Source organism: Ischnura elegans, chromosome 2 (genome assembly GCF_921293095.1).
Source record: "Ischnura elegans chromosome 2, ioIscEleg1.1, whole genome shotgun sequence".
Taxonomy (NCBI): domain Eukaryota; kingdom Metazoa; phylum Arthropoda; class Insecta; order Odonata; family Coenagrionidae; genus Ischnura; species Ischnura elegans.
Genome location: NC_060247.1, coordinates 55,608,855 through 55,636,306, shown reverse-complemented (window position 1 = coordinate 55,636,306; position 27,452 = coordinate 55,608,855). Strand labels below are relative to the sequence as shown.

Here is a 27,452-nt window from a genome sequence, read left to right as displayed (position 1 = left end):
TACACTTAATGCACTCTTTCTAAAATTGATCCAGGTCTTTAATTAGCTGTTACGTTACTACTACCTGATTCTTCCAACAAATAATAGAAATTACGTGCGATGCTCATATCCACTCCCTTACAGTTTTCTCATAGCTACACCTTTCTATTGCAGAGATTGGGATTTTTTTTATCTTGGCAGATACTGCATATTGGTAAACGGGTAGTGGTGATTTTCATGTTTTTCTACGAAACAATGTTGAGGAACGCATGTAAAGGTGCTGAGAAAAATTCGCGATGCCTTTAGTCTTGGCCGTTACATTCCATTCAAGGAAATATCAACCATTTTTCGATTAAAACGTGTAATTAATATACACGATATCCCTTAGTGATTTTCTGCTTACTTTACTAAAGTTTTGGAAGAGTCTTCAGCTTTTCTTGCCTTAAAACATCCTTGGTGCCTCTTTACATCGTTTAATCAAGTCAAAAAATGCTTCAACTCACGCTGTGGACGTCTGCGGTTTAATTTCTGATAAGTAAATCGATTAAATATCGTGATTTGCGGGAATGAATTGTTGAAGAATGGGAAATGGTGTGAATGGTGCCTCTTGCTCCTTGTAAATATTTTTTATTTTATTTTACATCATCGTGAAAAAAAGTTTATTTAACCCAGCTCGTGAAATCTTTGATCAAATACAACGTGTTCCATTGTACTGATCAATTAGTTGTTGCACTCAGTAGCCAATAAGAGTAGTTAATAAGGGTAGAGACCGAAACTAATCTAGGCTGAACTACAGTGGCGTTCCCAGGATTTTGAAATGGGGCGGTTTACCAGAGATTTCGGGACCCTTCCGGGATGTATGGAAAACACCCCAGGGCAAATGGGGGTCACCCCAACCCCCGAAAAATTTTAGGATTTTTGATGTTGAAAACGTTATTTTTAGGACTCAAAAAGAGTAATTTTATACGAATATTTATTAAAAAGTTATATCTTGAGCCCATCTTACTCGTTTTTGGCGCTTATTTTTAAGGCTCAAGGGAGTTGAGGAAGTAATAACCCGGAAAACCCCCACCGTGGCTACACGCCACTGCTCGAATAGTAGTCATTTAATTTTTTTATGTATTACTAGAATGGATATTTTCTTTGAGTGTGTTGCAATATTATTTCGTCATTGCCACCAGCTCTTCCCACACGAACCCGTCATATGTCTGGTCCTCATCCTCCTTGTCTTCTCCTTCCCCTCCCCTTTCCGTTCCTTTTCTCCAAATATCTCATATTACCCCACCACCTCTGTGTGGGCAAGGTGGTCTCCTCTTCACAACTACGCCTATCCCGTTCTTCTTCCACCCAGCGCGCTTTTCCCCGCACCATCTTTGAATAAATGATGAACTAATCCCGCACTTACGGGCTTACGGCCCTTCCACCCTCCATCCCATGCATTTGGAAAATGGCGCCATGAAGAGAATCCTCGCTTTGTCGGCGAGGAATTCCCGCGGTCGACTACCAACAGTCCTTTATTCACCACCTTTCTCTCTCATCTTCACATTCTCCTCCCCTCCGAACCGTTAACCCTTGAGCCACGAGTCGTGCTTGAGCGAAGGCGCTTGACAACCACTCGCTTGCTGCCCCGCCATCTTTTTTGCCGCCATCTTGTTGAGCCTTAAGCTCAGTGCCATTTCTAGACATTTTTCTAGTGTAAGCGAACAACATTCGCCCCTGCCCCTCAAAATTAACTCGAGAAGTAGGAGGGATTCTCTCAGGTTAGATTTTATAAATAAATACAAATATGTACTTTAGAATAAGGATCGAGACTAAAATATTAGCGTGAACTTATAAAATGCTTGCTCTATTGTACTGAATGTGATAATTTTAGAGCTTAAAAACCAGCGCTTGGGCGCCCCCTTTCGCTTGGCGTCCTACCCGGCCGCGTACTTTGCTTTCCGCTTGAACCGGCCCTCCTTAAGCTAATGCTGTATCGTCAAATTTGTCTACGGTTGACGGAACACTTGATCGAATTATCACTAGAGGGAACGGTTTTGGACCGCATAATGTTGCAGTTCAAGGGCCGTCAAATTGAGAGATCAATGGAATGGCAAAGCTGCGCCAACCGGAATAATTTTGAGAGGAGGTAAATTAAATTTTACGCATAAATCCCTTTTCGTTATTTTTTTCTTAAAATCTTATATTTTTTGGGAAAAATTCGCCGTTAACGTTGGTAATAAAGAACTGCTGTAATCGTAACGCCTTTGTCACTATATTTAATCAGAAATTATTTTAAACTTAAATATCAGGTTTTCTCGTTTATAGGCCTCCTCAATAATAAAACTGTAGTTCACATATGAGGACGCGAAAAGCCAAGGGATATAAGTAATTTTTTTCTCAACAGAATTAGGTAAAGTTAATTGTTAGAAGAAATACACAAAAATTGGTTGAGCTTTGTAAGCGTAGAGGGGCACTATAGATAAATGTTAATCATGCTGTAGAGGTTAAGGAAGATCGCCCATCGGAAGAATGAAATATTATTTTTATTTGTATTTTATTGCACCAGAATCTCACCTGACAAAATTTTTGTTTTATTTTCTGCATTCTTTGCAGGTCAGAAGAAAATAGTCCACGCATTAATTTTTTCACAATATTGGAAACTATATATATTTATGTTTGAATGCTCGAAATGTATTCATTCCTTCAGACTCACTTTTTCTGGTGCCTCTTCAACCACTCTGTCTTTCTGATTTCGTTTCGAGCCACGAGCGAGCGCAGGTAGCGCGTACAATGGATGCAGGCCGTGCCCAGAGGAAATGGGGAAAGTCGGGGGCAGCACAGCCCCGCGGCATTTGTCTTCTCGCTGCATTTTAAATGTCTTCGTCCTCGGCCGCCTCATCACCTTCCGCTTCTTATTCCCATCTTTATTGCTGCGCGCCCTCACATTTTTCACCGGATGTCCCCTCTCATATCTCTTTTGTCTTCTCTCCATACTTTTGGATTGTGCCTTCCCTTACCATAAAAATATTAGGAAACAGCTTCGAAATAACACTATATCTCTGTGTGAGAAGATGCAATGAATTATTTTTCGGTTTCACTATATCTAATTACTCGATTGTTGATGTAAAAGTAATTCTAGATCTACAAAAAACCAGGTTGCCCGTGCAAAAATGTTTACGACTATACTTTGGTACTTTACGTGTAAATTCATAATATTCTCGAATTCTTAACCCCTTGCGCCGTATTGACGAGTCTAGCTCGTCATGAACTTGCGATACCAAACCACGCGATGACGAGTGTATCTCGTAATCGGATTTTCATAAGTTTAGCACTATTTTGGGGAACAATATAATTATTTTGAAAGCTTAACAAGGTTAAAACATTCATAGAAAACATAAATAATTCGTGTTTCATGAAACATGATGCATTGGAAGGATTAAAATGATTTTATTCGAGTAGCGATAGGTGTGTTCTCCATGTTTAATAATCACATTTTATTTCACGGTTCTACGTTGATGACAAATTACAAAATATCATTTCACTACCTACCATTTAAATGAAAACTGCAGAAAAAATAAATGTCGAATAGGAGCACGATATTCAGAAAACTAATCGAAGAGGAAGTTGCCATGGGTTAAAACAATTTCATTATTAACTCTCAATCTTCCACAAAACAATTTTCATGTGTGATGTGTGCACGTGCTTTGGTGATAGGTGCTTATCCTTATAAAATTTATGTGCATTTCGTTCTATTTTCATATTTTGTTGTCGATTCCCATTGATAATAATGGTATACTTCCAACACGAAATTTTTATTTATTCATGGTACAAGTTTTCTTAGGTTCCTTGCACACGATGCCTCTTTTAGAGAGCGTTAGACATTTTTCATACTTCTTAAATTTATTTTTTATATTTTTGCCTACTTATGTTACATTCCTTTGGTTCAGTTATGGATTTAATGGATTTTTTAACCTATTTTTGAAGTTAAGAATAAAAAAATATTCGTGGAGTCGATAAACCTCGCGTGAGTAATGTATGTACATGGAAGAATCGAAATTTTTTAAGTCGAATTAATGGGTAAATTATGAAATTTGAGATTATACTTTTCGTCAAAAGCCGGTGATTCAACGTTTAAAATGATACCTCATTTATCACCGTAGGTTCAGTATTAGCGGAACATAAACGGAATAGGTAACAGAAAAGACCTATCTGTAATAATACATAGGATGATAGCTTCAAAATATGAAGCTCAACAACGTTGTTTAGGGTAGATTGGAGATTCAATAATTTTTTCCACTATATGTATTAACGCGATAATTGATGTAAAACTAATTCTATAATTTATAAACGATCGAGTAAATGTCATGGATATTTTGATTCTTAGCTATTGATTGGCATTTCGGAGTATCTTAAGTGAGTGAATAAAAATTCCAATCCTGTGTATGTACACATGAATTAAGGAAATAATTGAATTAAGTTTTATTAATGATATCTTGATTCCGTTATGAACTTTCATGTTTCTTATCGGAAGAACGGTGCTAGTTACCACGCCCTTCATCGAATTAGGAAAAATCTTGAACTCATGGCAACACTCTGATCATTTTATTTTTAATATCTTTGCTTAAATCGTGCCAGTATTATAAATATGGATACCCTTTCAGTTATTCAACTCCCCATGTGATCAATATCCTTGTGTTTATTAAGCTATTTCTGCTGCCGTTTAGACTTACCTGATTACCTGACAAAGCCACTACCTCAGGCATTTTAAAAATCCATAAAATTTTACAAATTCGGTGACCAATATGTCATCTGAAGTTAAATTGTGATATGTTTATGGCCATAGAGGCAACAGGAGTTACTTTTATAGGCAGTAGTGTTACAGGAAACTGCGATCACTTAGGCTCCTTATTTTATACTTCCGCGCATTTATTTCATGAGTTGAAAGTAGCATGCTGTTAAGGATAAAAAGTATTTAAACGTCGAAATTCCTTTCAGTGACAAAGATACATACATTTTACAAAGCTTACAATTTCGCAACTATCATGTCATAAGTTATTAGTGAAATCAGTGCAGTCGTTTTATTTCCAGTATCAGGAACACTAGTATATTTAAGGCCTGAAAAGATAGTACTGCTTACCTCGGGGAGCGTAGAAATAACATGAGCTTTAAAAAAACAGTGGGTAAATGGTTAAATATCGATGAAAAATAATATATGCTGGTAATTTCGCATGAAAATCTTCAATTTCATGATCATCAGGTAGCGAGTACATTTCAATTTGGCGCTCTTTCATGATTCTCGGCATGACTATATCATCCCAAGTTTTGCACGTCTCATCATTCTCCCTGCTTCTATATATCAACGTCATTTTTCCATTATGTTCACCTCTTCGTCTTCACCTGCTGACAGGTATACTTGCCTATGGAGGGACGACTACCCAAACGTCTTCAGTTTCCTTTTTTTCTATCTTTCTCTCTCATAAATTTAATTTGACTCCCAAACCATGTTTTCATAATAGAGTCATGTATAAAGGTTATATTTAAAATAATCAAAGACAGTTTTCGACTGAATAATATGTAAGAAAGTGTTTGTTTCTTATTTAACATTAGGAACTTCCACAAGTTTGAGTCTGAATTAAATTCATAAATGTATTACAATTAAGGTTGCAGATCATATCATCATCTAACACAACTTCCTTTCTTGCATTTTTACAATTTAAATGCTTTCTAAAATATCAATTTTTATTTGCTCTCGATGCTAATTTTCCCTTGAAAATGTAGGATTTGAATTCAAATTTTTTTTAACGTGCGACTTCTCGAAAAAGCCCTATTCCTTAGTTCTCTGTAATAATTTTTTCACTACACCTTTCCCAACAATATTCAACTCAAATTAAAACTACATAAGGGTGAATTCTTTAAATAATTACAATCAAATAGCTACAGATCTTTTTGCGATGACTTTATGTTGACGTGATGATCTTACGATTGACGTATTAAAATCAGAATTTTTTTCATAAACTCGGAAACGGTATAAGTGCGTTCAATAGTAGAAATTGCGTGCACTTTATCGTATATTGTCACCATCGCGACTTGATATTGATGCGCAATAGCCAGTTTTAGAGAAAGAATGCCATTCTTTACCTTCGTCTACGCATCATAGTCGAACGAACTTAGCCGCATCATATGTATGATAGATATTTTTTTCATGGAAACATATGTGCTCCTTTCATGTACGTCGAGATGTCATTCATCCGTATCCCGGCTAATCTCTGTTCGCCACTCAAACCTTTCCCCACGACGATGTCATGTCCAACTCCCACCCTTTAGGCCCTCCCTGCATCCAATTCGACACGTTCTTTAATTCAGAGTATTCCTCGCACCCCTTACCCTCTATGTCCAGGGCTCCGTTTTTATTTATCAAAGGAGTGCCGCTCCGTTGCAGAGGGTAGCTAACGCAACGCAGTCACTCTGAAATGTGCTGGGAGACTTGAGCCGTCGATATTCGAGGATTTAAGCCGTCACGTTCCAACCCCCAGAGTAATACCCCTTTCAAAATAGCTTAACTTGGCGTAACTTAACTTACTATGGGCGAGACGATTATGCGAATAACTGCACCAATCAAGGCTCAGTGCGTGACTTAATTGTGAAATCGGCTTAAGGCGACTTTCTGTAGGTTTTATACGGCCGTTGACTGGCAATACTATCTTCCTTGCTACAACCCATTTTTTAAGACAAATGTTTGCTCTTCCCAATGAATGACTATTCCAAGTAAAGTGACACCGCTTTCAGCTGTACTGGTCAAGTGGATGCTTTTATTAAGTTCTCAACTCCTTTCTAGGTTTAGTTAAGTTGCTGCGAACGGAGGTTTAGCCTAAGCAGCGCTTATCGATGCAACACGGCTCGTCTTTGCGATTTATTAATTAAAATGATCGTATGAGTGCCCAAGATCCTGAAAGCAACCCTTTCTTCCTGCTTGTATCGGGGCTGTCCGAATGAGAACTATGCTTTTTATAATTCGCATTTGATCGAACTTCCGATTACTTGTGCTTGCATTACCCGGGCTTTGCATTACGCAATCGCTTTGCCATTGGTTCGCAGTGAGACGAAAATTAGCAAAGATTTCCCTCCAATACTCGTTTACGAAGCAATTGGCTGTGCTTTATCGCATAATGTCACCTTCGTGACTTCATTTTGATTTTGACTTGTAAGTACGAAAATGCCGTTCAAGAGCTTTCGTGAAGTATATGCTGCTGGTAGTTAAACTTTCCCCCAATACTTTCCTTGGCGTCGATGCGATTCAATTATTCAACCTTATTCTTGACAAAATATATCCATTTCCATTAATCTCTATAGTCACAGGCTCAACTTTGTGGAAGTTCATTTCAATGAATAAAAACGAACAAACTTTGTATTAATCCACCAATTAATTTACGCGGTACGACTAGTGTCGGCCGCAGAGTCATCCTCAGGTACCTTTCATATCCCTTAGGTACCTTTTTTATTCATATCCATTTCCCTTTTTGAACGAAGGATAGAATTTTAGATCCCACAAGGCACATAAAAAACTATTCGGGAAAGTTCCGAAACTTCTAATTACGTCATTAAGGTGAATATGAATCATAGAATTACGTTTAAAAACGTTAACGCAACAAAGCGAGTTTATATTTACGATTGTATATCTTGTTTTGGGTTTTTTTTATGAATTAATCTCTACCGCGGTGACGAGTGCAACGATGAGTTAAATAATAAAAAAGCCAGGATCTGATGATTCTACTCCGTGGCCTCCGTAACAATACATATGTCTGAAATAAGTTCTCTACAGAATAAATTAAAATAAAATTATAATAAAATTAGATTAGAAATAAAATCTACAGTTTTCCTTATTATTTACCTGATTGCAGTATTTTTTTCATTTTAATACGATTCCATTCTTTCGCCTGTATTTTCATTAAGTCTTATATAGCTGTAGTCAGTTGAGTGGCGGTAATAACGAATTTCATTGCACTCTATCTATGGGCTCTAATCAGTCATTGACCCACTTATTCTTTTCTTTCATTTTATCCCTATTTTTGGTCTATGTGTGGTAACTGCGTCCTGGCGATTGGATACCTTCTTCTTACTCTTGCATTTCCCCATTATAGCCACTTAACATTTTAAGGTCACGGCATTGCTCCAGTCAAATACGATTCAATTATTCATATAAGTCAGAATGCATTCTTTTCAGGCTAATGCTTAAATATTGCATCCGATAAAAAACTATTTTTTATTGGTTAAAATATGGTAATTTTTTAGATTGTCTGGACTGTAAAATATCAAAAATTAATTTCAAGCGTTTTATCAATTAGTCATGGATAATTCTTTTTAATCGGGAAAAAAACTGAATGAAGTTTTTTCGGCTGATTTCATGAAATTAATGAAAAGATAAATGCGCATTTTAGTTTAAATTATGTGGGAAATAAATTACTTTCAACAGCTTTTTTCAATCGATTTCGGGTATAGTAATGTGGACAAATTTATTATTGATTTTATTTCACATTATTGGTCGGTTTTAGCAACATTTCACCTAAAATATTGAGCATCGTGGTCTTTTTCGCGCATTTTCTTATGAAAATTCGGTAGCCATTTTTTTAATGAATCCTCGATTTTATCAATCTCACGTTAGGTACGTTTTTTTATCTCCCTCTCGTTTTTTTTATCTTTGTAACATTTTATGTCAGTTAACTTGAAAAATCTGCGTTAGTTAAATGTCACCTCTGAGTATCATTTCCGCATTTTACCAACAAACTTCTCATTCTTGCGAATCACTATTTCAATCAATACAAAATTAATACGAATCGAATATAATATTTTTCGATTCATTTGCTAAACGATGATCGCAACTCCTTGATTTTAAATATCCTGCAGGTGTTTGAATATTTGACATCTGAAAACGGGTGTAATACTTTCCCAGTTCCTGGAATGAAAGAATTTTCTCCTCCCTTCTCGACCGATGCCTTGGCTTTCTCGGGAGAAAATCTTTTCTCCATTGCGATACAAACTTCTCAATTTGTGTGACTACATCCGTCAGGAGGAAAAAATCGCTATCATTCTTTGACAACTTCGTCTTTTTCCGTGAAAGAGACTTTTCCCTTCCAAAATCCTACGAATTCCGAACCCACTGCTGTCCCCAACCCGTCTGCTCCGTGGATACGACTTTCCAACAACCCTTCAATGCGTCTTTGCTTTCATTTCGCCCGAAAGATTTCTTCCATCTCTGAGCGTTTTTCTTTTGTTTTCTCTGCTGGCTAACAAAGAACGAGGAATGCGCTCGGTCTGTAAGGAATTTAATTGGCATAAAATGGTCGAGAAAATCGTAAAGACAGAGTTTATGTGAAAACTTTTGCATCGCCGCGGTCGATTTTTTCGACACGAAAGACTTATAATGGAAAAAATTTAAAGGTAAAATGCATGATATTTTCCTCTTATGGTTCAAATGTGTAATACTTTTTTATCCAGCATCGTTATTTTTTTCGATAAAATGCCGCGGAATGAAAAATGGTGCAGAGACACATAAGTACAATAATTCTCCGATTCATCATCATAAGTTAACAATCCTAAGATTGGTTTGATGCAGCTTTCCATTCTGCTCTCCTGACCTCTAGCCTTTTCATAGTGACGTATTTCTTGTCTCTGAAATCCAGGGGGTAGCTGGATTGATTAGGGGCCCTCCTTACCGGGAGTTTCGGGGTTCCTTCCCCGGAAATTTTTGGGAAATTATATCGACGGAAATGGATTTTGACGCTATTCTGGCTATTGGAAACAAGTTAAAATTTAATAAAAATCAATTTCGTGAGAAAAAACACCATGAAAAGTGAGATTTTCCCAGTTTATAAAATTTAATAAGGTGCAATGGTTATATCACTTATTTAGTGAATTTTCTCCTTGAAACTGAACTGCAATCTAAAAAACCTTAAATAGACTTTTCGAAAAATCTTTTCAGGCTTGATTTGGTGGAATTTCGATACATCCATGATGAAAGAACACAAATGGTAATTTCCACATTTTTTAATTTCTCAACAACCGACCATGGTTTCAACACATTGTGTTGTTTTCAAGGTAAATGTGTTGAAACCTGGGTCAGTTGTTGAGTTTTAGAATTTGGTGTGTGGAAATCACCATTTGTGTTCTTTCATCTTGGTTTTTATGTAATCTTTTTACACTCAGTATATCTTGAATATAGCAACTAATGAAAACGTAGAATTTCATTATTACGAAAAAAATTGGTTCAAGTAATACGAGTTGTTTTTTATTACAACTTTCATATAAGCTGAACAATAGTCTCGAGCATTGTAGGGGGTTCCCCAACTTCGTGGCCCTCGGCGATTGCTGACCTGTTGACATGGCAAGACTGCCCCTGTGTAACATCCTTTTTAACGTGCCCTATGTAACTCATTTGGGACCGTCTCTTGCCTTACTTCCCTTCCACCTGCCCTTCTACAGTTGTTTTCAACAGGTCTTCATGCCTCATTATGTCTTCTCTTAAAGGTTTCTAAAAGATTTCTTGTCTCTCCCACTCTTTTAAGCACATCTCATTTCTTACCAGTAGCAGATACTCAAGAAACTCAAGGGGGTGGGGTGCAAAATATATCTTGAGTTGCCTTTAAATTTATCGTAATAAAAAATGATCAAGTCACAGGCAGAGTATAAGAAAATTTAATTTAAAGTGATTATACACATGTAAAATACAATGCCATCTTATGAAATCAAAAGGTTACAATTGTGGTTTTACAATGTTCGGCAATAAGGACGGACCCACAAGGGGGGGGCACGCACCCTCTGCGCCCTCCATCTGTATCCACCACTGTTTCTTACCCAGTCGATCCATTTAATTTTCATCCTTCTTTGGTAATGCAACGTATCGAATGCTTCCAGTCTTGACTTCTCTGCTGCTGTCAACTTCCAAGCATCACTTCCATAGAGAACCATGCTCCATATGTCGCATCTGATGAATCGTTTCCAAACTTTTCTGCTTGTATTTTCACTTAAGTTGTAGGTAGATTCTTCTTATTTTAGAATGCCGTCTTCGGCTGTGCTATTCGATTTCTTTCTTGCTATGTTCATCGTTGGTGATTCGGCTTCCTAGGTAACGAGAGTCTTTAACCTCTTCAAGCTTTTGCTTTCCTAGTTTAATATTTGTCCTTGCCTCCTCCCTTTTGGTGCGTACTAATATCTTAGTCTTCTATTTTTTTTATTTACAGCTGATATTTGTCCAGCGTTTCGTCTATATTTGTCAAAGTCTTCTTCAAATCATTCTCTCTCTCTCAGTCATGACTGCTAATTGTCAGTAAATAGCAGCATACTTATTGTCTCTGAGGATATTGACACCTAAAGACTACTCTATGATTTCATCGAAGGCTTTCTCGATCTAAACATTAAAAGTTACTCTGGAGAGTGCACATCTCACTCCTTTTCCAATTCTTGCTTCCGCACAGTTGGTTCCAAATTTTATCACAGCCACTAGGTTTTTATACACAAACTGTGTTGTAATGTGAAAATTAATATTTGTAGGGTTTTGCATTTTTACGTTCAAGGTGATGATGAATGTTTGTTTTGTTATTTATTTACGTTGCCAATATAAAAAGTGATTGTTGTGACGGCCTTGGGATAAAGAAGACGAATAAAATAGTTTAAAGACGTAAAGAGGACTTCTTCCGTTTTTTGACAGATTATGAGACTTAGTTGCACTAAGTGTTGATGCGAAGCGAAGTTTTTCTTTTGATGGTGTGAACGGCGAATACGTTTGAGGTTAGAAGAAGTGAACCCAATAATTGTTCTTTGTAAGTTCGGAATCATCAAAAATGGCGGAAGAAAAGAAGACGTGTATCCCAATACTCGACAGCGATAATTACGATGTATGGGCTGTAAGAATTGAAGCTTTTTTAATGAAGAAAGATTGTTGGGAAGCGGTAAAAGGTTTCCATCCATACATAACATTCGGCAGTGATGGAAACGAGATAGAAATGGAAGACGAAAGCCAACTCCCACCACAAGAGGTTAGGCGCCGTCAGCGACAAAATCAACAGGCCAGAGCCATTATCATACAATACGTAGATGATTCATTTTTGGATGATATCGTGGGACTGGACCTAGCGAAGGATATGTGGGAAGCATTAAGAGACATGTGCACCACTTACGACGTGTTCCAGGAGATAATGTTCCTAAAGGAAATGGTAAATACCGAAAAAACGGAAGACCTTTCCATGATGGAGTACATGAGCAAGATCCAGAATTACAACCGTAAAATTACTAAGTGTGGCATTAATCTCCCGGATAGAGCACTGGCTGCGTTCTACCTCATGGGTCTGCCTCGAGAAAAATATGCTGGGTTTATACGAAGTATTTACAGAACAAATGAAGGAGACATAACATCCAAATATGTTAAGTCCCAACTCCTGCTAGAAGAGAAGAGAATGAAAAATGAGGATTACGCGAAGACAGAAGAACACAAGGCTCTCAAGGTAAAGAAGAAGCCAAACATACCTAAAGTAAGCAGTGAAAATAAATCACAAAATGCTCCAAAGAAACCTATTGGGAGGAGATACATTTGTTTCACATGTGGAAAGGAGGGGCATACTGCAAGATTTTGTCCTGCCATACAGAAGCAAGATGAAGAAGAGAAGAAGTCATCAGCATCAGTAGTATCAAGGGGCTATAAAGTACTCTGCATGCAAAGAAATCCAAACCATGCAAACAACGGCATATGGATACTGGATTCAGCAGCATCGGATCACATGAGCCCTAGGAAAGATTTGTTTGTTGATTTCAAACCCCTCTCTGGAGAAGTAACTGTGGGTGATGGTACATCACTAAAAATAGAAGGTCAAGGATCAGTGACCATCCAGATGTCGAATGAATGTGGTGGATGGAAAATAAAGTTAACTAATGTGTTATATATTCCTTGCCTCCAAGACAATTTGATTTCGGAAGGGAAATTAGAAGAGAAGGGCTTGACCATTGTGAGGAGAGACGGAAAGACTACTGTTAGCGACGAAGAAGCTACTCTGTTCCAGGGGTATCGCGTTGGTTTCCTGTATTACCTCACTACTGAAGGGAGTGCTTCTATTTCACAAATAAGAAAAAAAGCTGAAGAACATGAAGGTATGAAAGCATGTAAAATTGCAGCAACAACATGGAACAACCGTTTGGGACACCTGCACCATGAAGGGGAAAGAATCGTAGTCGAGCAGAAGAAGGCTTCCAGAGTTTCTTTTGCAAAGAGGCACACACACCTTGAACCAATGGACCGGGAGAAGAGGTTGGCTGAAGTAGAAAAGCTGGAGACATCGCTTCAGGAGGCAGAGAAAGAGGCCAGCGATTGGAAAAGGAAAGCAGAAGTTAGTAAGGCAATATCAGCGGCTGACCAGGCAGAAATGGATGCCTTCAAAAGTCGTTTGTCCACAGTAATGGCCAAGGAAGAGCATGGTGACCAGCTAATACTATTCCTAAATGAGTGTTTGAAGAGCAAAGATAGTACTATTAAGGAGAAAGAATTAGAAATGAAGGCAATGGCAGAAGAACATAGGAAAGAAAAGAAAAAATTTAACGATGCAGCTGATGAAAGAACAGGCAAAAGTCAATAATTTGGAAGATACACTGGAGAAGAAAAATATAATGGTAGAAAAGTTACAAGAAGCCCTCCATAGCATGAATGTTTCTCAAGGCTCAAATGATAACTCACTGGTAATTGCCGCAATGAGATCCGGAAATTTCAAGTCCTCGGAGTATGCTTTAAGAGCCATGATGCAGGCTGCTGAGGCTGAAAAACTCAGATTAATGGAATTGATGGCTGTATTGAATAAACGCCTGAAGGAAAAACAATCACAGAAAGACTACGCCTTGAAACAACTGGAGATGGAAAAACGAAAGCAGGAGAAGACGATGACTTGGGAGGAGCTCGAGGCGAGAGGTGGAGAGCCAGAGGAGGTGACACCCATCCAGGGGCCAGGGGAGGTAATCATCGCCTGTGAAAATGAGCCTGCCTATGAAGGAGTAGCGGAAGGTGGTCTACCACATAGGTCTCAGAGACAGAGGAATCCCAAGACCTGTCCCTGCTGCAGAAGGTCCAGATAGCAACATTCCGGAGGATGCAGAGGAGGCACTGAGTGGACCAGATGCGGAGAAGTGTCATTATATCATATATCAAGAAGTATTATTAAATATGATTATATGTCATACATCAAGAAGTATCATTGTATCAGGGAGATGGTAAAAACAGGGGAGGTTTCATTCCAGTTAGTCAGATCAAAAGATAATGTCGCTGACATGTTGACAAAGCCACTGTCAGGAACTAAGACAAAAGAATTTTGTAAGATGTTAAATCTTAAGGAGTGCTTAGAGATTTATATTTCAAATTATTATTTTGTCAATCCCGAGGGGAGATGTTAGAATACGTTATTAACAAAATAAGCAGCGCCTGGGTGGAATTCGAATAGGCGTTGCCAACGTATTGTTTATGCATGATGTTTCTTGTGTTCCTTTCCATCATCCTCGAACGAGGGGAGGTGTTGTAATGTGAAAATTAATATTTGTAGGGTTTTGCATTTTTACGTTCAAGGTGATGATGAATGTTTGTTTTGTTATTTATTTACGTTGCCAATATAAAAAGTGATTGTTGTGACGGCCTTGGGATAAAGAAGACGAATAAAATAGTTTAAAGACGTAAAGAGGACTTCTTCCGTTTTTTGACAAACTGTGCACTATTCATAATTCTACAATCATTGTAAAGCACTCCAATTTCTTTAAGAATCCTAAGCATTAATTCAATTCCACATTATCAAAGGCCTCCTCCAAGTCGAAAAATGCTATGAATCTCGGTTTGTTCTTCTGCATTCTCTTCTCTACAAGTAGTCTAAAAGCCAAAATTGCTTCCCTAAGTGCCCAAGCTTTTCCTAAATCTGGATTGATCCTCTTCCAGGAAATCTTCTGCTCTTTATTTTATTCTCCAGTTGATGATTCTGGTCAGAATCTTCAATGCATGTATTGTCAGGCTTATGGTCCTAAAGTCTTTGCATTCACCTGCTCTCTTCTTTTTGAGAATAGGAATGATAATACCCTTTTCTAAGTCACCAGAAATATCTCCTGTTGAGTGCATATCACTGAAGATTTTGTACAGCTGTGTTGTATTCCCTCCAGCATTTTTGATAAGCTCTGCTGGAATATCATCTACTAGCAGGCCACCCAATGTCGCTTGGCAAGGATAGTAAACCGAGAAGTGGGAAACTTAGAATTCGTAATCTCATAGGAGAATTTATAGATTTTTTTTCTGAGTGTGTCAAGAAGTATGCCTACCCGTTAGGATAATGCAACCATAGAAGTTGTATGATTGTGAACAAACAGTGATGAGAAAACGATGCAAAAGAACTATCGGGTGCAACTGCAATTCCAGATGCAAAGCATCACTATGGGTTTTGGGAGCATGAGATTCATCAAGGAGCTAAGTTTGGTCACAATCCATGCAGATTAGTGGAAATGCATACCAGACGGACAAACAGACATCCTCTTATATATATAGATGTATTCCTGGAGTATTAATCTTTCCCAGGTCTCAAATGCTGCAGAAACAAATTCCAATCTTAAGGTACTAGCTCCAATGCTATTCTTCTCTACCTCACTTTCCTCTTGCATACTTTTTGAGCTGAGTTTGCTTCTTTTGTATAATTCCTCCTGGTATTCTTTCCATCACTTCACTTCATTTTCTTTCTTGTCTTCATTTTTAATCAAAATACTTCCATACTTTTTCCTTATGGTATTATATCTTGTGCTCCATGCTTTGAAATGGTTCCTCAATATTCTTTGTATAATATGCAGTAATTACGTTGATCATTGCCGATTGATGATAATTACGCCGATTCAATTAGATTTGAATGAATTTTCCACTGTGGCAGATTGAAATTTGTGTTGGTGATAGGAAATTCTTTCAAGAGAAAACAGAGTGATTTTTATTGGTCCCTATGAAAACCTTGCCCTTACCTACATTGTGACATTATGGGTAGTTTTATAGCATTTCATAGAGCAAAGTTATTAAATATGGTCAGCAAGAATTTATTACAGTTTACAATATCCTGATAGAAAATATTATCCCCTGGCAAAAATTATGAAGCTCCTTATCATCGCCGTACTCTGCTGTAAACTGGCCAGCACCCCATGAAATTCCATGTATATCCGGGATATCCTTACATTACTCCAGAAAATAATTGGGATGTACGGATGCTCCTTGGGAGGTCCCGTATTTTGGTAAATGACTGTGGGACACAATCGGGACATGAGGGACTTCAATGGGAGGTCCCTGCATGGACCATTAATGCTACATGGGTATGTACAAGTGTACATATCATTAAGGCTGGAGGCACTACTCATCTGTGGTTTTTATATGTATGATATGGTATGGTATCATTGTTATGAGGAATGTTCTTTGAAATAATTTCCTTTATGTATTCAAGAATCTCTACCTGTGTAGGTAATTATTCGGAGTCTCTATTTTCTATGCAAGGAAGCAAATAGTTTTTTGAGCAATACTTCACCTATGAATTTGGTTGTTGATTGCATGATTTCAATAAATTTTTGGCTCTCATTGAGCATAATAATGGCCTGTAAATCTCAGTATTCAATGTTAACTTAATTGATTGTTAGTTACATTGTTATTTCACAATTTTTTCTCTGTGACAACTGTCATTGATATTCAGTAGTCCATTCTCTGCCATTGGTTGCCATCTTCATCATTCTTATAACTCACCTACCAATAATATGCCACTCTATCATTTGTTCCATTTTAAAAACTATTATCACTTTCCGGTTGTAAAAATCATGACTTTTTCAACGCATTTTAGCTGAAGGACCTTGTGACTACTTTTCTTTTGCTGGTTACATTAGAATTTTGCCACATTATTTATTCTTAAGTTATATTTATGTAAAACATTCAATTCCTGCTGTTTGGCGATTTTCCTGTCATTATGAAAAGCCATGCATTCAAATAGATTGTTAAAAGGAATCGTGAGGTTTCATAAAAGTAAAAGAAATTTTTTGTTTTATGTATCATGTAAAGTTTTTGATTTGTTTAAATGTTTTTTTTTTCAATGAAAGGAAATGTTGATCAAATGTAAATTTAGCAAAAAGTTAAGCTCAACACAAGCATAATACTAAAACTGTTAAATTACCTCGGAATAAGCCATCAACTAGCATTTTCATCGAGCAATAATTATAATCTACCTGAATGATTTATTTAATTTAGGCATAGAATATTAATGCTGAACCGTAACTGCAATAAATTAATTTCAGCTGTACTTTTTATGGAATTAAAAAATGTTGTAATTTGTGATTATTAAATGTAGTGAAGGTTATTTTTTTGCATCTTTCATGGCACATAAATTTCTCTTATTATGTGGTATTTGAATATCAGCCACCGCATTTCGCAACCATCTATATATACTCTGAAAATAATGAGTTTTTATTGTAATCCAGGATATGTAAATTATTGATTGATAATCTTTTTTCATAACCTTTGGTTTGTTGGTAGGTAATTAATCTCTTTAAATCCCCTAAATAATTTAAAAATTACAACCTTTTAGTACAATTTAGACTTGTTATCACTAATCAAATTCTTTCTGAAAATGTTTTTACATACATCACCGTACAAAATAAAATTGATACCTATGTAGATAACAATTTTTTTCACTTATTGCAAAACCTTTGTTTTATGTTTCTGCACTCTTCCTCACTCTTTTGTAGTTTAGTTCCTAAGTCTTTGGCATGACATTTTCCCTTTCTCAATGATATGCATGGTTGAAGCACCGTCAATGGGTAGTTAATAGTCATAGCGAGCTTTCAAGTGGGTGCTAAAAGTATGCACAGCATTTTTTTCCTTGTCTGTGGCTATTTGATTTGATTTTCTGTTCTTTGGATTTCTATATGCCAATCAATATTTTGAAGTTTCAAACACTGAGTCACTAATCTGTCTATCAAATTCAAATGGTGCATAAATGTTTTAAGAGAACTGATGACTGAATGAAGTTTCTCAACATGGATTTAACTTTTCAAACTGACAATTTTGAAGCAAAAATACAACTTTTTTATTAACTTGATTGACAAAGGTTTCAAAATCTTCATTTCAGATGAAGAAGATGAGCCAAGGTGTGTCCAACTCACTAATCAACACAAGGGGGCGATACGAGCGATAAGAAAGGTATGTTCATCATTATTGTATTTTTTTTCTGTGGAGTATTTATGACTTCATGCATTGAATACTCAGTAATTATTGTACAATTTTCATTTTCCCCATACTACATATTTGGTTATATTAAGAATCAGGTTGGAGCTTGCTTGATAATTGCTGAATTTGGTGGGAATACATTAGAGTTTAGAATGAAAGTTTATGCCCCTCAATGAATGAGGAAATTGATGTGTTGACTATGCAAACCCATAAAATCGTCATTATTTTTTAAGAAACATTTCATTAACTATTAATTAATCTGTCTTTTCTATGTATGCAGTTTTGGAATTATTTTTCACTTATATTATACTATGAGCCTTATGCAGTCCCTTTTAATTTCTGCTATCTTCCCATTAACTATAAATGATGCCCACTCTAGAGCCTCCTTATACAACCAAATGCTGACACTCAGTTGACCTTCAGAGGAACTCAGAATTCAACCTCAGAAAAAAAATATGTTCTTTTTCCTAAGTCATGGTGGCTGAGCTGCTCTTTCCAGTACCTAGCTCAATTTACTTAAGACATATACCTATTATGACTTTAAGAATACTTTAAGAATTTCTGTTACTTTGTGTGTATTTTAGATCTACATAACAACTTTTTTGCCCCAGTGTACTTGGCATTTGGGGTTTTGATAAGATATTATGACGTTGTGGGAACATTTCCCAGTGGGGTAGCCACGGGAGGGGTTTACTAGGTTTGAGCCTTTAAAAGAGGCACCAAAAAAGAGTAAGATGGCCTCAATAAATAAAACGATAATATATATGTTTTCAACATCGAAAATCCCAAAATATTTCTCCTGGACCCCCCTGTGCCCTTGGGTGTTTTCCATGCATCCTGGAAGGGCCTGAAATCTGCAGTAACCCCCCTATGTCAATATCCTAGCTATTCTAGTGGTGTTTCCCCTTTCACCTTTCCTCCCTGGGTCTGCTGCTGCTTTTGTTGACCACATAAAAATCAGTTACAGATTAACCCCTCAAGCAGTCGCACTTTGGAAATAATTTCTGTGAAGGGATATATTGCTTTCAATTGTCATACATGATATTAAGCCCTGAAAATGGATTTTTTCAATGTATTATGTAAATCATTTATATAGATACATAGAAAAAATAAGGGCTATAATTTTATGTAATTTGAAACCTGGAATAATTCATGCAAAAGTGTTTGTGATTGCTTCCAGTTTTGATAAATATCGTAATTTTGAGGTCAAATGCCTGGCTTCAGACATCCTCTTTAGATCAACCATAATTTTGTACCTCATTTTTGGCTACTTTTCTCCGTGCCTTGGTTGACTTACTCAATTTTATGCCTACTTAAGTACATTGTTGTACGTATTTATATTACATATTCCACTCGCTGAATAATTCCATAATTGGGAAACCTATTAGAGAATCAAGTTTCAATGCATAGCAAAAAAATTAATTATATTTGTTCCAATTTATTCCTCCTGCAGCTTAAAATTTTCAATTCCATTGCTCAAATGCTACCCTTTGGACTTTAACCTTATTTCCACATTTTTTCACAAACTGTAATTGGTATTTAAGGTCCTCCATACAATCCATCCATCTAAATCGTATCTTTCTTAACTTTTCCTTGATAATGCTTCCGAATTTAATATTTTTAGTGGTATTAATTATGTATAAATTGAATATAAAAATATTTGTAATTTTGCAATGTATATTTTTTTCAGAGAACTGGAGTTTTTTAAAGAATTTCAATTTAAAATGGTCATATTTATTACCCTGACACTTGTGAATATCATTTTTATCCTTTGCTCTTCACTTCATTGGTTCTGCTCTTTTTCGAACACTGTGAAAATACTTATTTCGCTTAAATTTTTGCATATATTTTCTACGGGAAGTACAAGCAAATCGAGCCATTTTTTGTATATTTTAAATAAATAATTATCTGCATCTTGATACATCATTAATAATCACTACAGAATAGAATAAACATCAATTATTTAAGGATATCCGGTTACTTATTATGAATGGTATGTTGCAGATTAAGATGGTATTTTGCATACCTAATTGGAAAGATTGATGAGTATAATCATTTTTCTCTTTTAGCTCAAAATGTTACTTCTCATCAATTGAAGCAGACTTCAGCAGCTACAACTTATATTCTTGTCTCATTGTGAAACTTTTTGGAAAATGCATCCTCCATTAAAAATATTTCTCTAGTTTTTCAGTGGCATGGAATTATTGATAAAAGGAATGCAGATTTGCATGATCAACTCTATGAACGACAATTTAACTTCATTTATCTTCATTGTATTTCCTCTTCTTCATCTTTTCCCTAGATGAAGTACTTTGTAGCAAGAAGAAAGTTTAAAGAGGCCTTGAAACCATATGATGTGAAAGATGTCATCGAACAGTATTCTGCTGGCCACGTCGATCTGCTCAGTCGAGTTAAGAGCTTGCAGGCGAGGTATTCAAATGGTTAAATTTGCCTCAACTTCATATGTTTTCATTTATCTATGTTAGTTTAAGAATGTAAGAGTTGTTTATTAAAACTTGAGAATTTTGGCTTACTTTTAACCTAGCTGATAATTTAAATCTTATCCCCATTATAACATTAAGGACTATACAATGAATATCATTAAATTTTCCATATAACAGATAGCAGTTTTCAAAAGAATTTAGGCAAAACTAAGTGTGTCGCAAAATTTATATTGGTCCCTAATATAAACTTCTGAAGATGAAGCTTTTAGTCAGCTGAAATAAGCACCGATGATCTTAATACCATATCGTGTGACATGTGATACTTAATTTGATAAAATTAATCCTCAATAATTTTCAAGTGCACGCATTGGTTTTTGATTAATTTTATGTTTTTCATTTAGTTTTTCAGTTTTTCTCCTGACTGGTACCATAATCTTATTTCTGAAATGAACCTGTCAGCATATGTGAAATAATCCATTTTATATGTTTTAATCTCCTAGGATGAACTGAATAGATACACTGTAGTAATTAAATTTTGTTGATTTCATTAATTATGTTATTCATACTATAATTTTTGTTCTACTTATATGTATGTTTTCCAATTACATAATATTCTTTGTGGATACTATAATATTCGGACACAATTACTAACTGAATTCCCTGTGGAGCATTATTTAATGATATTTATTGCTTTGGATTTTATCACCAATGTCTGAAATGCCTGATCTTTTACCATTCTTCCATCTCTTCTTTTTTCTACTGTATCATTGGTCTGTTTGTCCTGGAATTGTCATTGATATGTTTACATTTACATAGGTATTTATTCACTAATTATGCCTTCTAGTATTCAAGGAAATCGATGTAACTCTATGTAGATTGCTATATGCTATGATTTGCCATGACTGGTGTAACACTGCTATGAGGGGTTTTATATTGATATGATGACCCCAAACTTGATGGTTTTTGCCAAACTTAACATTGATAAGCTGCCACTGTCTTTACTTTTACTAGTTGCTGTAATGCCAGAGAAACTGAATGCCTATTCATTCTGCCTCTATTTGCACTTCTTTCAACTTGGTAGGTGGATGGAATGAAGACATGTAGGGTAGATACATTTTCATTTATTTACTACACAGTATTTATTTAGTTTGCTGTGAGAACTACTCCAGAGAATGAAATCTTTGATTTTTGTATGATGCTGAGTATTTTTATTTTCATGTTAGCCATACATTAAATGTAATGTTTGCCATTATTCACTACATGAATACTCTCCTTCATTTTGGCTTTGGTTCCTGTCTGGTCTGAATATGCCCCTTAAAAGGTCACCTCCTGCCACACTTTATTTTCTCTCTCACTAACCTAGACTTTTTGCCTTTCGTATAGCGCATTGAGCATTTGATGTTTGAAAAATATGTGTTAAAATTATTGTACTGAACACCCATGACACAATAACCCACACAATCAAAATTCATGTTCATAATTAATTGAAAAGTGAATGGATCTTAAAGATTATGTTTTATTCAGCACAGATGTGTAACTGTCCGAGATTGTGACCAGGTGAAAGCTATCCAACTTAGTACATAAAAGAATGCTAGTCACCAACCAAATTTGAGCGTAGAAAACCTTAGAAAAGCTTTGCACTGTTTCATTTGGGCATTTTTAATCTTATCATAAGTGCCATCCTTGAATATTCTCAGATTTTTACGATAATACACTTGGTTTTAGCTGATATTCATTTTTTAGAAGCATCACTCTCCATAGTGATTCTGTCTGCAATACAAGGGTTGAATTGAATATATAGAATTTTGAGGAATTTTTGTAAATGCCATTTAATACTCTGTTTTCATTGGTAGCCTTTATTCCACAGATTTGCTTCCTTTTAAATATTTTTTCAAGGATATCTGCGTGCGTATTCCACGGATGTCCAGTGAAAATGCCCAACATATATATATTCTGACTTGTCCCTAACTTTGAAATCAATTCCATCAATCATATCCCACTCAAACTTATCTTCTCTACAATTTCTATTTTCCCTCCGCCTTCTCTTCTCTCTCCTCCTCCTTCTGTAGCTCAAATATTTTGTGGCTAGAAAGAAATTTAGGGAAGCACTAAAGCCATATGACGTTAAGGACGTGATTGAACAATACTCATCGGGGCATGCAGACCTCCTGAACCGGGTCAAAAATATGCAGTTCAGGTGGGTGCCTCCTTACCTGCATGTAGCATCATGGATATGAGTCATGTATGCTTTATGCCTGCCTGAGCCAAAGCCTACCAAGGAAGCACATGCCTGTTGAATGTACAACTTTCTTGCAATTGCTGTTGATTGTCAATTTTAACTTCATATGTACCTTTTTGCCATTTCAATTGGAATGAAATTCTCTGGCCTAAGAAATGGGAACGTTTTTGGTGTATTTTTGGCATTCAGGAGTTAGATTTTAATTCTAATAAGGTGGAATATCTTTTCCTCATCTGTAATCATTCAGTAACTTTAACCCAAAAAATCTGTAAGTGTTTGTGTTTTCTTAACTCTTAAAAAAATGTGCTTCACATTTACTTTTCTATCTTACATTTCCTGCAGACATAAAGTTTAACAGGTGAAAGAATTATATTTTCTAGATTTTTGGGGGTTTGAAGCTTGAAATTTCAGATTTTTTTAAGAAGGTGAAAAATTTTACATGGAATACCATTACATATAGCTTAAAATTGGTCATTTTTTAATATTTCAATGAAAAGAGTGTGTTGAGGTGACTTGAGGACCTCGTAATCCCTCTTTTTTGAAATCCAAGGATTATAATCACTGATGCTAATTTAAGACAAGTAAATTTATAGTAGACATAAAGTTTAACAGATGAAAGAATTATGTTTCCTAGATTTTTGGGGGTTTGGTGGGTACAACCTGTATCCCAAGAGTGCACCTTATATAAACTCATCAAGCCATCGAGTATTTTACATTTCCAATATAAATTACACTTTTTTGTAATGGATTATTCCAAGTGTTTAATGCCACTCAACATTAAAGAGAGGAACTTTGTGCTTTCACAAAATATTAATGTGAAAGCACAAAGTTCTTCTTTTTAATGTTAATTATGAATTGCTTTCACCAAGTTACGCCTCAAACAATCAATTTTAATTCCACTGTTATATTCTACCATTCTTTCTTTTTATTTTTGGTACATTTCCTCTTGCCACACTAAGTTCTATGCAAATATTTCCAATTTACTCTCATTTCTCTCTTATATATGTACCTACCTATTTTTCTAACACTTGGTGCCTTGTAAAATAGCAAAGCACTTTATCCTTTTAATTATGACTAAGACTTTTTCTCAGTTTTTTCTTGCATTTCTCATGCATTCCAAACAAATTGCCATAAATACATATGTCATTCGAGTTGTTTCTTATGATTGTAAATCAGTGATTACTGCTCATCAGCACCTTATTATATCCCATGTTTTTCTTTTTTAAATCAAATGCAGGTTTTTATGAAAGCTCCACAGGTAGTCTTCTGGTGCATAATTAATATTTTTTAAATTTTTGTACTCTTTTACTCTAGTTTATTGCAAATTGTGTACTTGGCAGTTGAGAATTTGGCCTTTCTTGTCAGATTTAGTCATCTCCTAAAATGGGTGAAATTCTGGCCTCCCCCATTATACATATTTGATAAAACTGAAAAGATGGTAGTCATTAACCCTTAGACTGCAGGAGGACAAGGACATTTTTACTACTTAACTGTGTGTGAGAGAACCAAGAAATACTCTTCCTTCTAGCCCAGCTGACTGTCTTGCAAGGAGTAAACCCTGCTAGGGATTATGGCATGGGAAATGACGACTAGCAAAAACAATATCTAAGGTGTTAACAAGCGTATTTAAGGCTTAATACATATTTCTTGACATGTAGTTGAAGAGACCGACACCACACTGCTCTGTGGTGTGCAATACAAATCACTGGCAGCTGTTGGATTATACAATCATTGAAAACAACAAACCCTTATAATCTGGGGTAACCCTTCCTTCTTCTTTACCCACTGACATAGGCGGATCCAGGGGGGGGGCACGGGGGCACGTGCCCCCCCCAGACCCTCAAAAATATGCAAGATTTTTAATACGGTCCCATTATCATTGCATTCGTTTTGTATTGCGAGGTATCCTTGTGCCCCACCCAGAACAAAATCCTGGATACGGCCTTGCTTGTGCCCCTCCCAGAAAAAAATCCTGGATCCGCCCCTGCCCACTGATGGGTGTGCAATTGGACACTTGTCTTAGGCATAATAACAGCATGGAGCAGGAAGGAAACAGTAAGAAATGGGTGGTACCATAGGAAATTTGGGGAGTTATCCCATGCTGTGAGGGATGGCGTGGGAGAGTTAGGCCACTTTAGTGATCTCTACAGTCAGTGGTGTAGCCAGGAATTTTGTTTGGGGGGTCCAAAAGTAGAGGGGAAAATTTTTTAAAAACAGGGTACTAACTATGTAGTGGGTTTTAAACTAATTTTATCACTTTTCATATTCGAAAAAACTTAATTTTTTAAAGAAATATTTTGTAAATTCATGATATTTCAAAATTTTTTTCTTTAATTAACCCTCTTAGTGCTATCCTTCTTCTTGGGATACTGGTGAGAAATGTGGAGGGTATTTTCATAAAATGTAGGAGCTAGTAAAAAAAACATTACAAAGCTATTTTATTACATATGCATAAGCATTTTTTTTATTGAGGTTGAACTGGTTAATATTGACAAAAATTTTTTTACGTTTACTGAAATAAAATATATCAATGTAATAAATTAAAGCAAATTAAATAATGTACTACGTAAGAGCCAATATATCCGCCCGCCGCACTAAAAGGGTTAATGAAGAAAAATAATTGTGTTTTTATATCTTGGGGGAGTCCTGACCCCCCGCACCCCTCCCCTGGCTATGCAACTGCCTACAGTGAGGGAAAGTGCACTTGGGCTCTACCTGAGTAGCACTACCGTAGGTAGACGGTCAATGGTCAAACATTTAACCTTTTCGCGCCGAGCTCCTTCACGGGAAGTTTCTTTTGGCTCTACGAAGGGTTTGAGATTTTCTTTTTCGCCCCGTACGGAGTTTTTTTTCGGCTTGGGACTGACCAGGTAGTCGCTTCCTCCCCTTAATGACCTTTCCTAGCGGGTTCCTCGGCAACTGGGCAAATATAATCCTCGACCCTTTTCCCCGTAGGCAGCCCATCCCGGCGTACTTTTGCGGTCAGTTTATTGTTGCTAGTGCAATTTTAATTTTTTAAATTGTTAAACTAAATGTCAGTTCATCAATGTATTCCTTTCATTTTGCAATGCCTGTAGAACTTTTAAACGAAGTTCTGCGGTTATTTTTAGGGTTTTCAGCAAAACGGCACTATATCATAGCCAAATGAGCTTTTCCGAGAAGAGTGAGGTTGTCATCTTCCACATACATATTTCAGTAGGAGAATACTTACACCAATGAGAGTACTTACAATATGAGAGTAATTACCTGGGTAGAGCAGTTCTTATTCCTGCAATGGTATGGAATGCTTCTCACAACATGTGTCTACGTAAAACATTCCCTATTGGTACATTAAATTTACGAATTTTTAGGATATGCATTAATCATTATTTATAGCGAAATTCGTTTATAATACCTTCGTATTCAAAGATTGGTAAGAGGTTATCAAAAATAGTCGCTGTAATTTTGGCTCACGACAAAGAACTGAGAGAATCAAATTTTATTACATTACAAGGGCTTTTTTTCATAGAAGTTGAATCGGATATTCTATCGAATTTCACCGCAAATGTACACTTAGAATATAGCTAACAGAGTAACGTATATTTTTAGATGTAAATCATTACAATATCGCTCCTATAAACTTGCTAGTAAGTTATAAAAATAACAATTAAACATCTAACCATAGCGTCTCCAAAAATTATTCTAGGTGATGATCAACTCCGTTAATATGAACGCTAGAATTCCGTTTAAAATTTGGAACCAATCAGCAGAACATACAGAATGTAATAACTCGCATTGATTTTCAAAAAATGCAACATTTACCATTTTAGTTATTCCACCTTATAAACAAATAAGTGACCATGGGCACCTTCCTTGAGTGGGACTCTGAGAGCCGGAATGGGCCGAGGTAATCCCCACACGGACAATAGGAAAGGGTCGGACTTCTCGCGCCGAGGGACCCTAATGGCGGTTGGGACCCACTTGGCATGCTTGACCGCGAAACCGTGAAAACACGGCCTTTGGCCTTTTGCTTCGAAAAATTCAAGCCGTGAAAAGCCGGCCTTCCTTCTTTAACATCAGAAAATTCAGGCCGTGAAATCACGCCCTGCGTAGGGAAGAGGTTAAAAAAGTTTTTCCTGCAGTCAGCATACAATATGTTTAAAAATGTTACTGCAGTCTAAGGGCTAAGATACCTATGCAATAAAATTTTTTATCTCATAAGCTTTACAATCAATGTTTAAAAATAATTTATGAATGTCAATAAGTTAATTGTGTATGCATATCAAGCCTCAGATGCATTATCACTGGGAGGAATTGCATACCACCAAGTCACCCTGGATAGCAATGAACCACCCCTCCTTAAAAAGCAACAGCCTCAATCCTCCCCTGTCCTGCACTCTAGTCAACAACAGTTGATGAAGAATGCTCTATACTTCAGCTGCTGAGTCATTTGCATTGAACTGTGATATTTACTGTACATATGCATATCCTTTTTTTTGTTTTTGTAACTTGAGTGCTTATGATTTTTCCACTCAATTCATCTACTCTACTTTTTGTTACATTTCGTGCCTTTTTAAGAGAGTACATA

The 27,452-nt window shown here is 36.3% G+C and overlaps 1 protein-coding gene across 1 annotated transcript in view; it reads left to right on the top strand.

The window, feature by feature from the left end:
* The window catches only part of LOC124153767 (potassium voltage-gated channel subfamily KQT member 1), a 597,365-nt gene that overhangs the window by 534,296 nt on the left and 35,617 nt on the right, over nt 1–27,452 (top strand). Inside the window, exons 11-12 of the mRNA XM_046527120.1 lie at nt 18,105–18,175; nt 20,505–20,632. Coding sequence (XP_046383076.1) covers nt 18,105–18,175; nt 20,505–20,632 — 199 coding nt within the window. The remainder of the gene's footprint in view (nt 1–18,104; nt 18,176–20,504; nt 20,633–27,452) is intronic.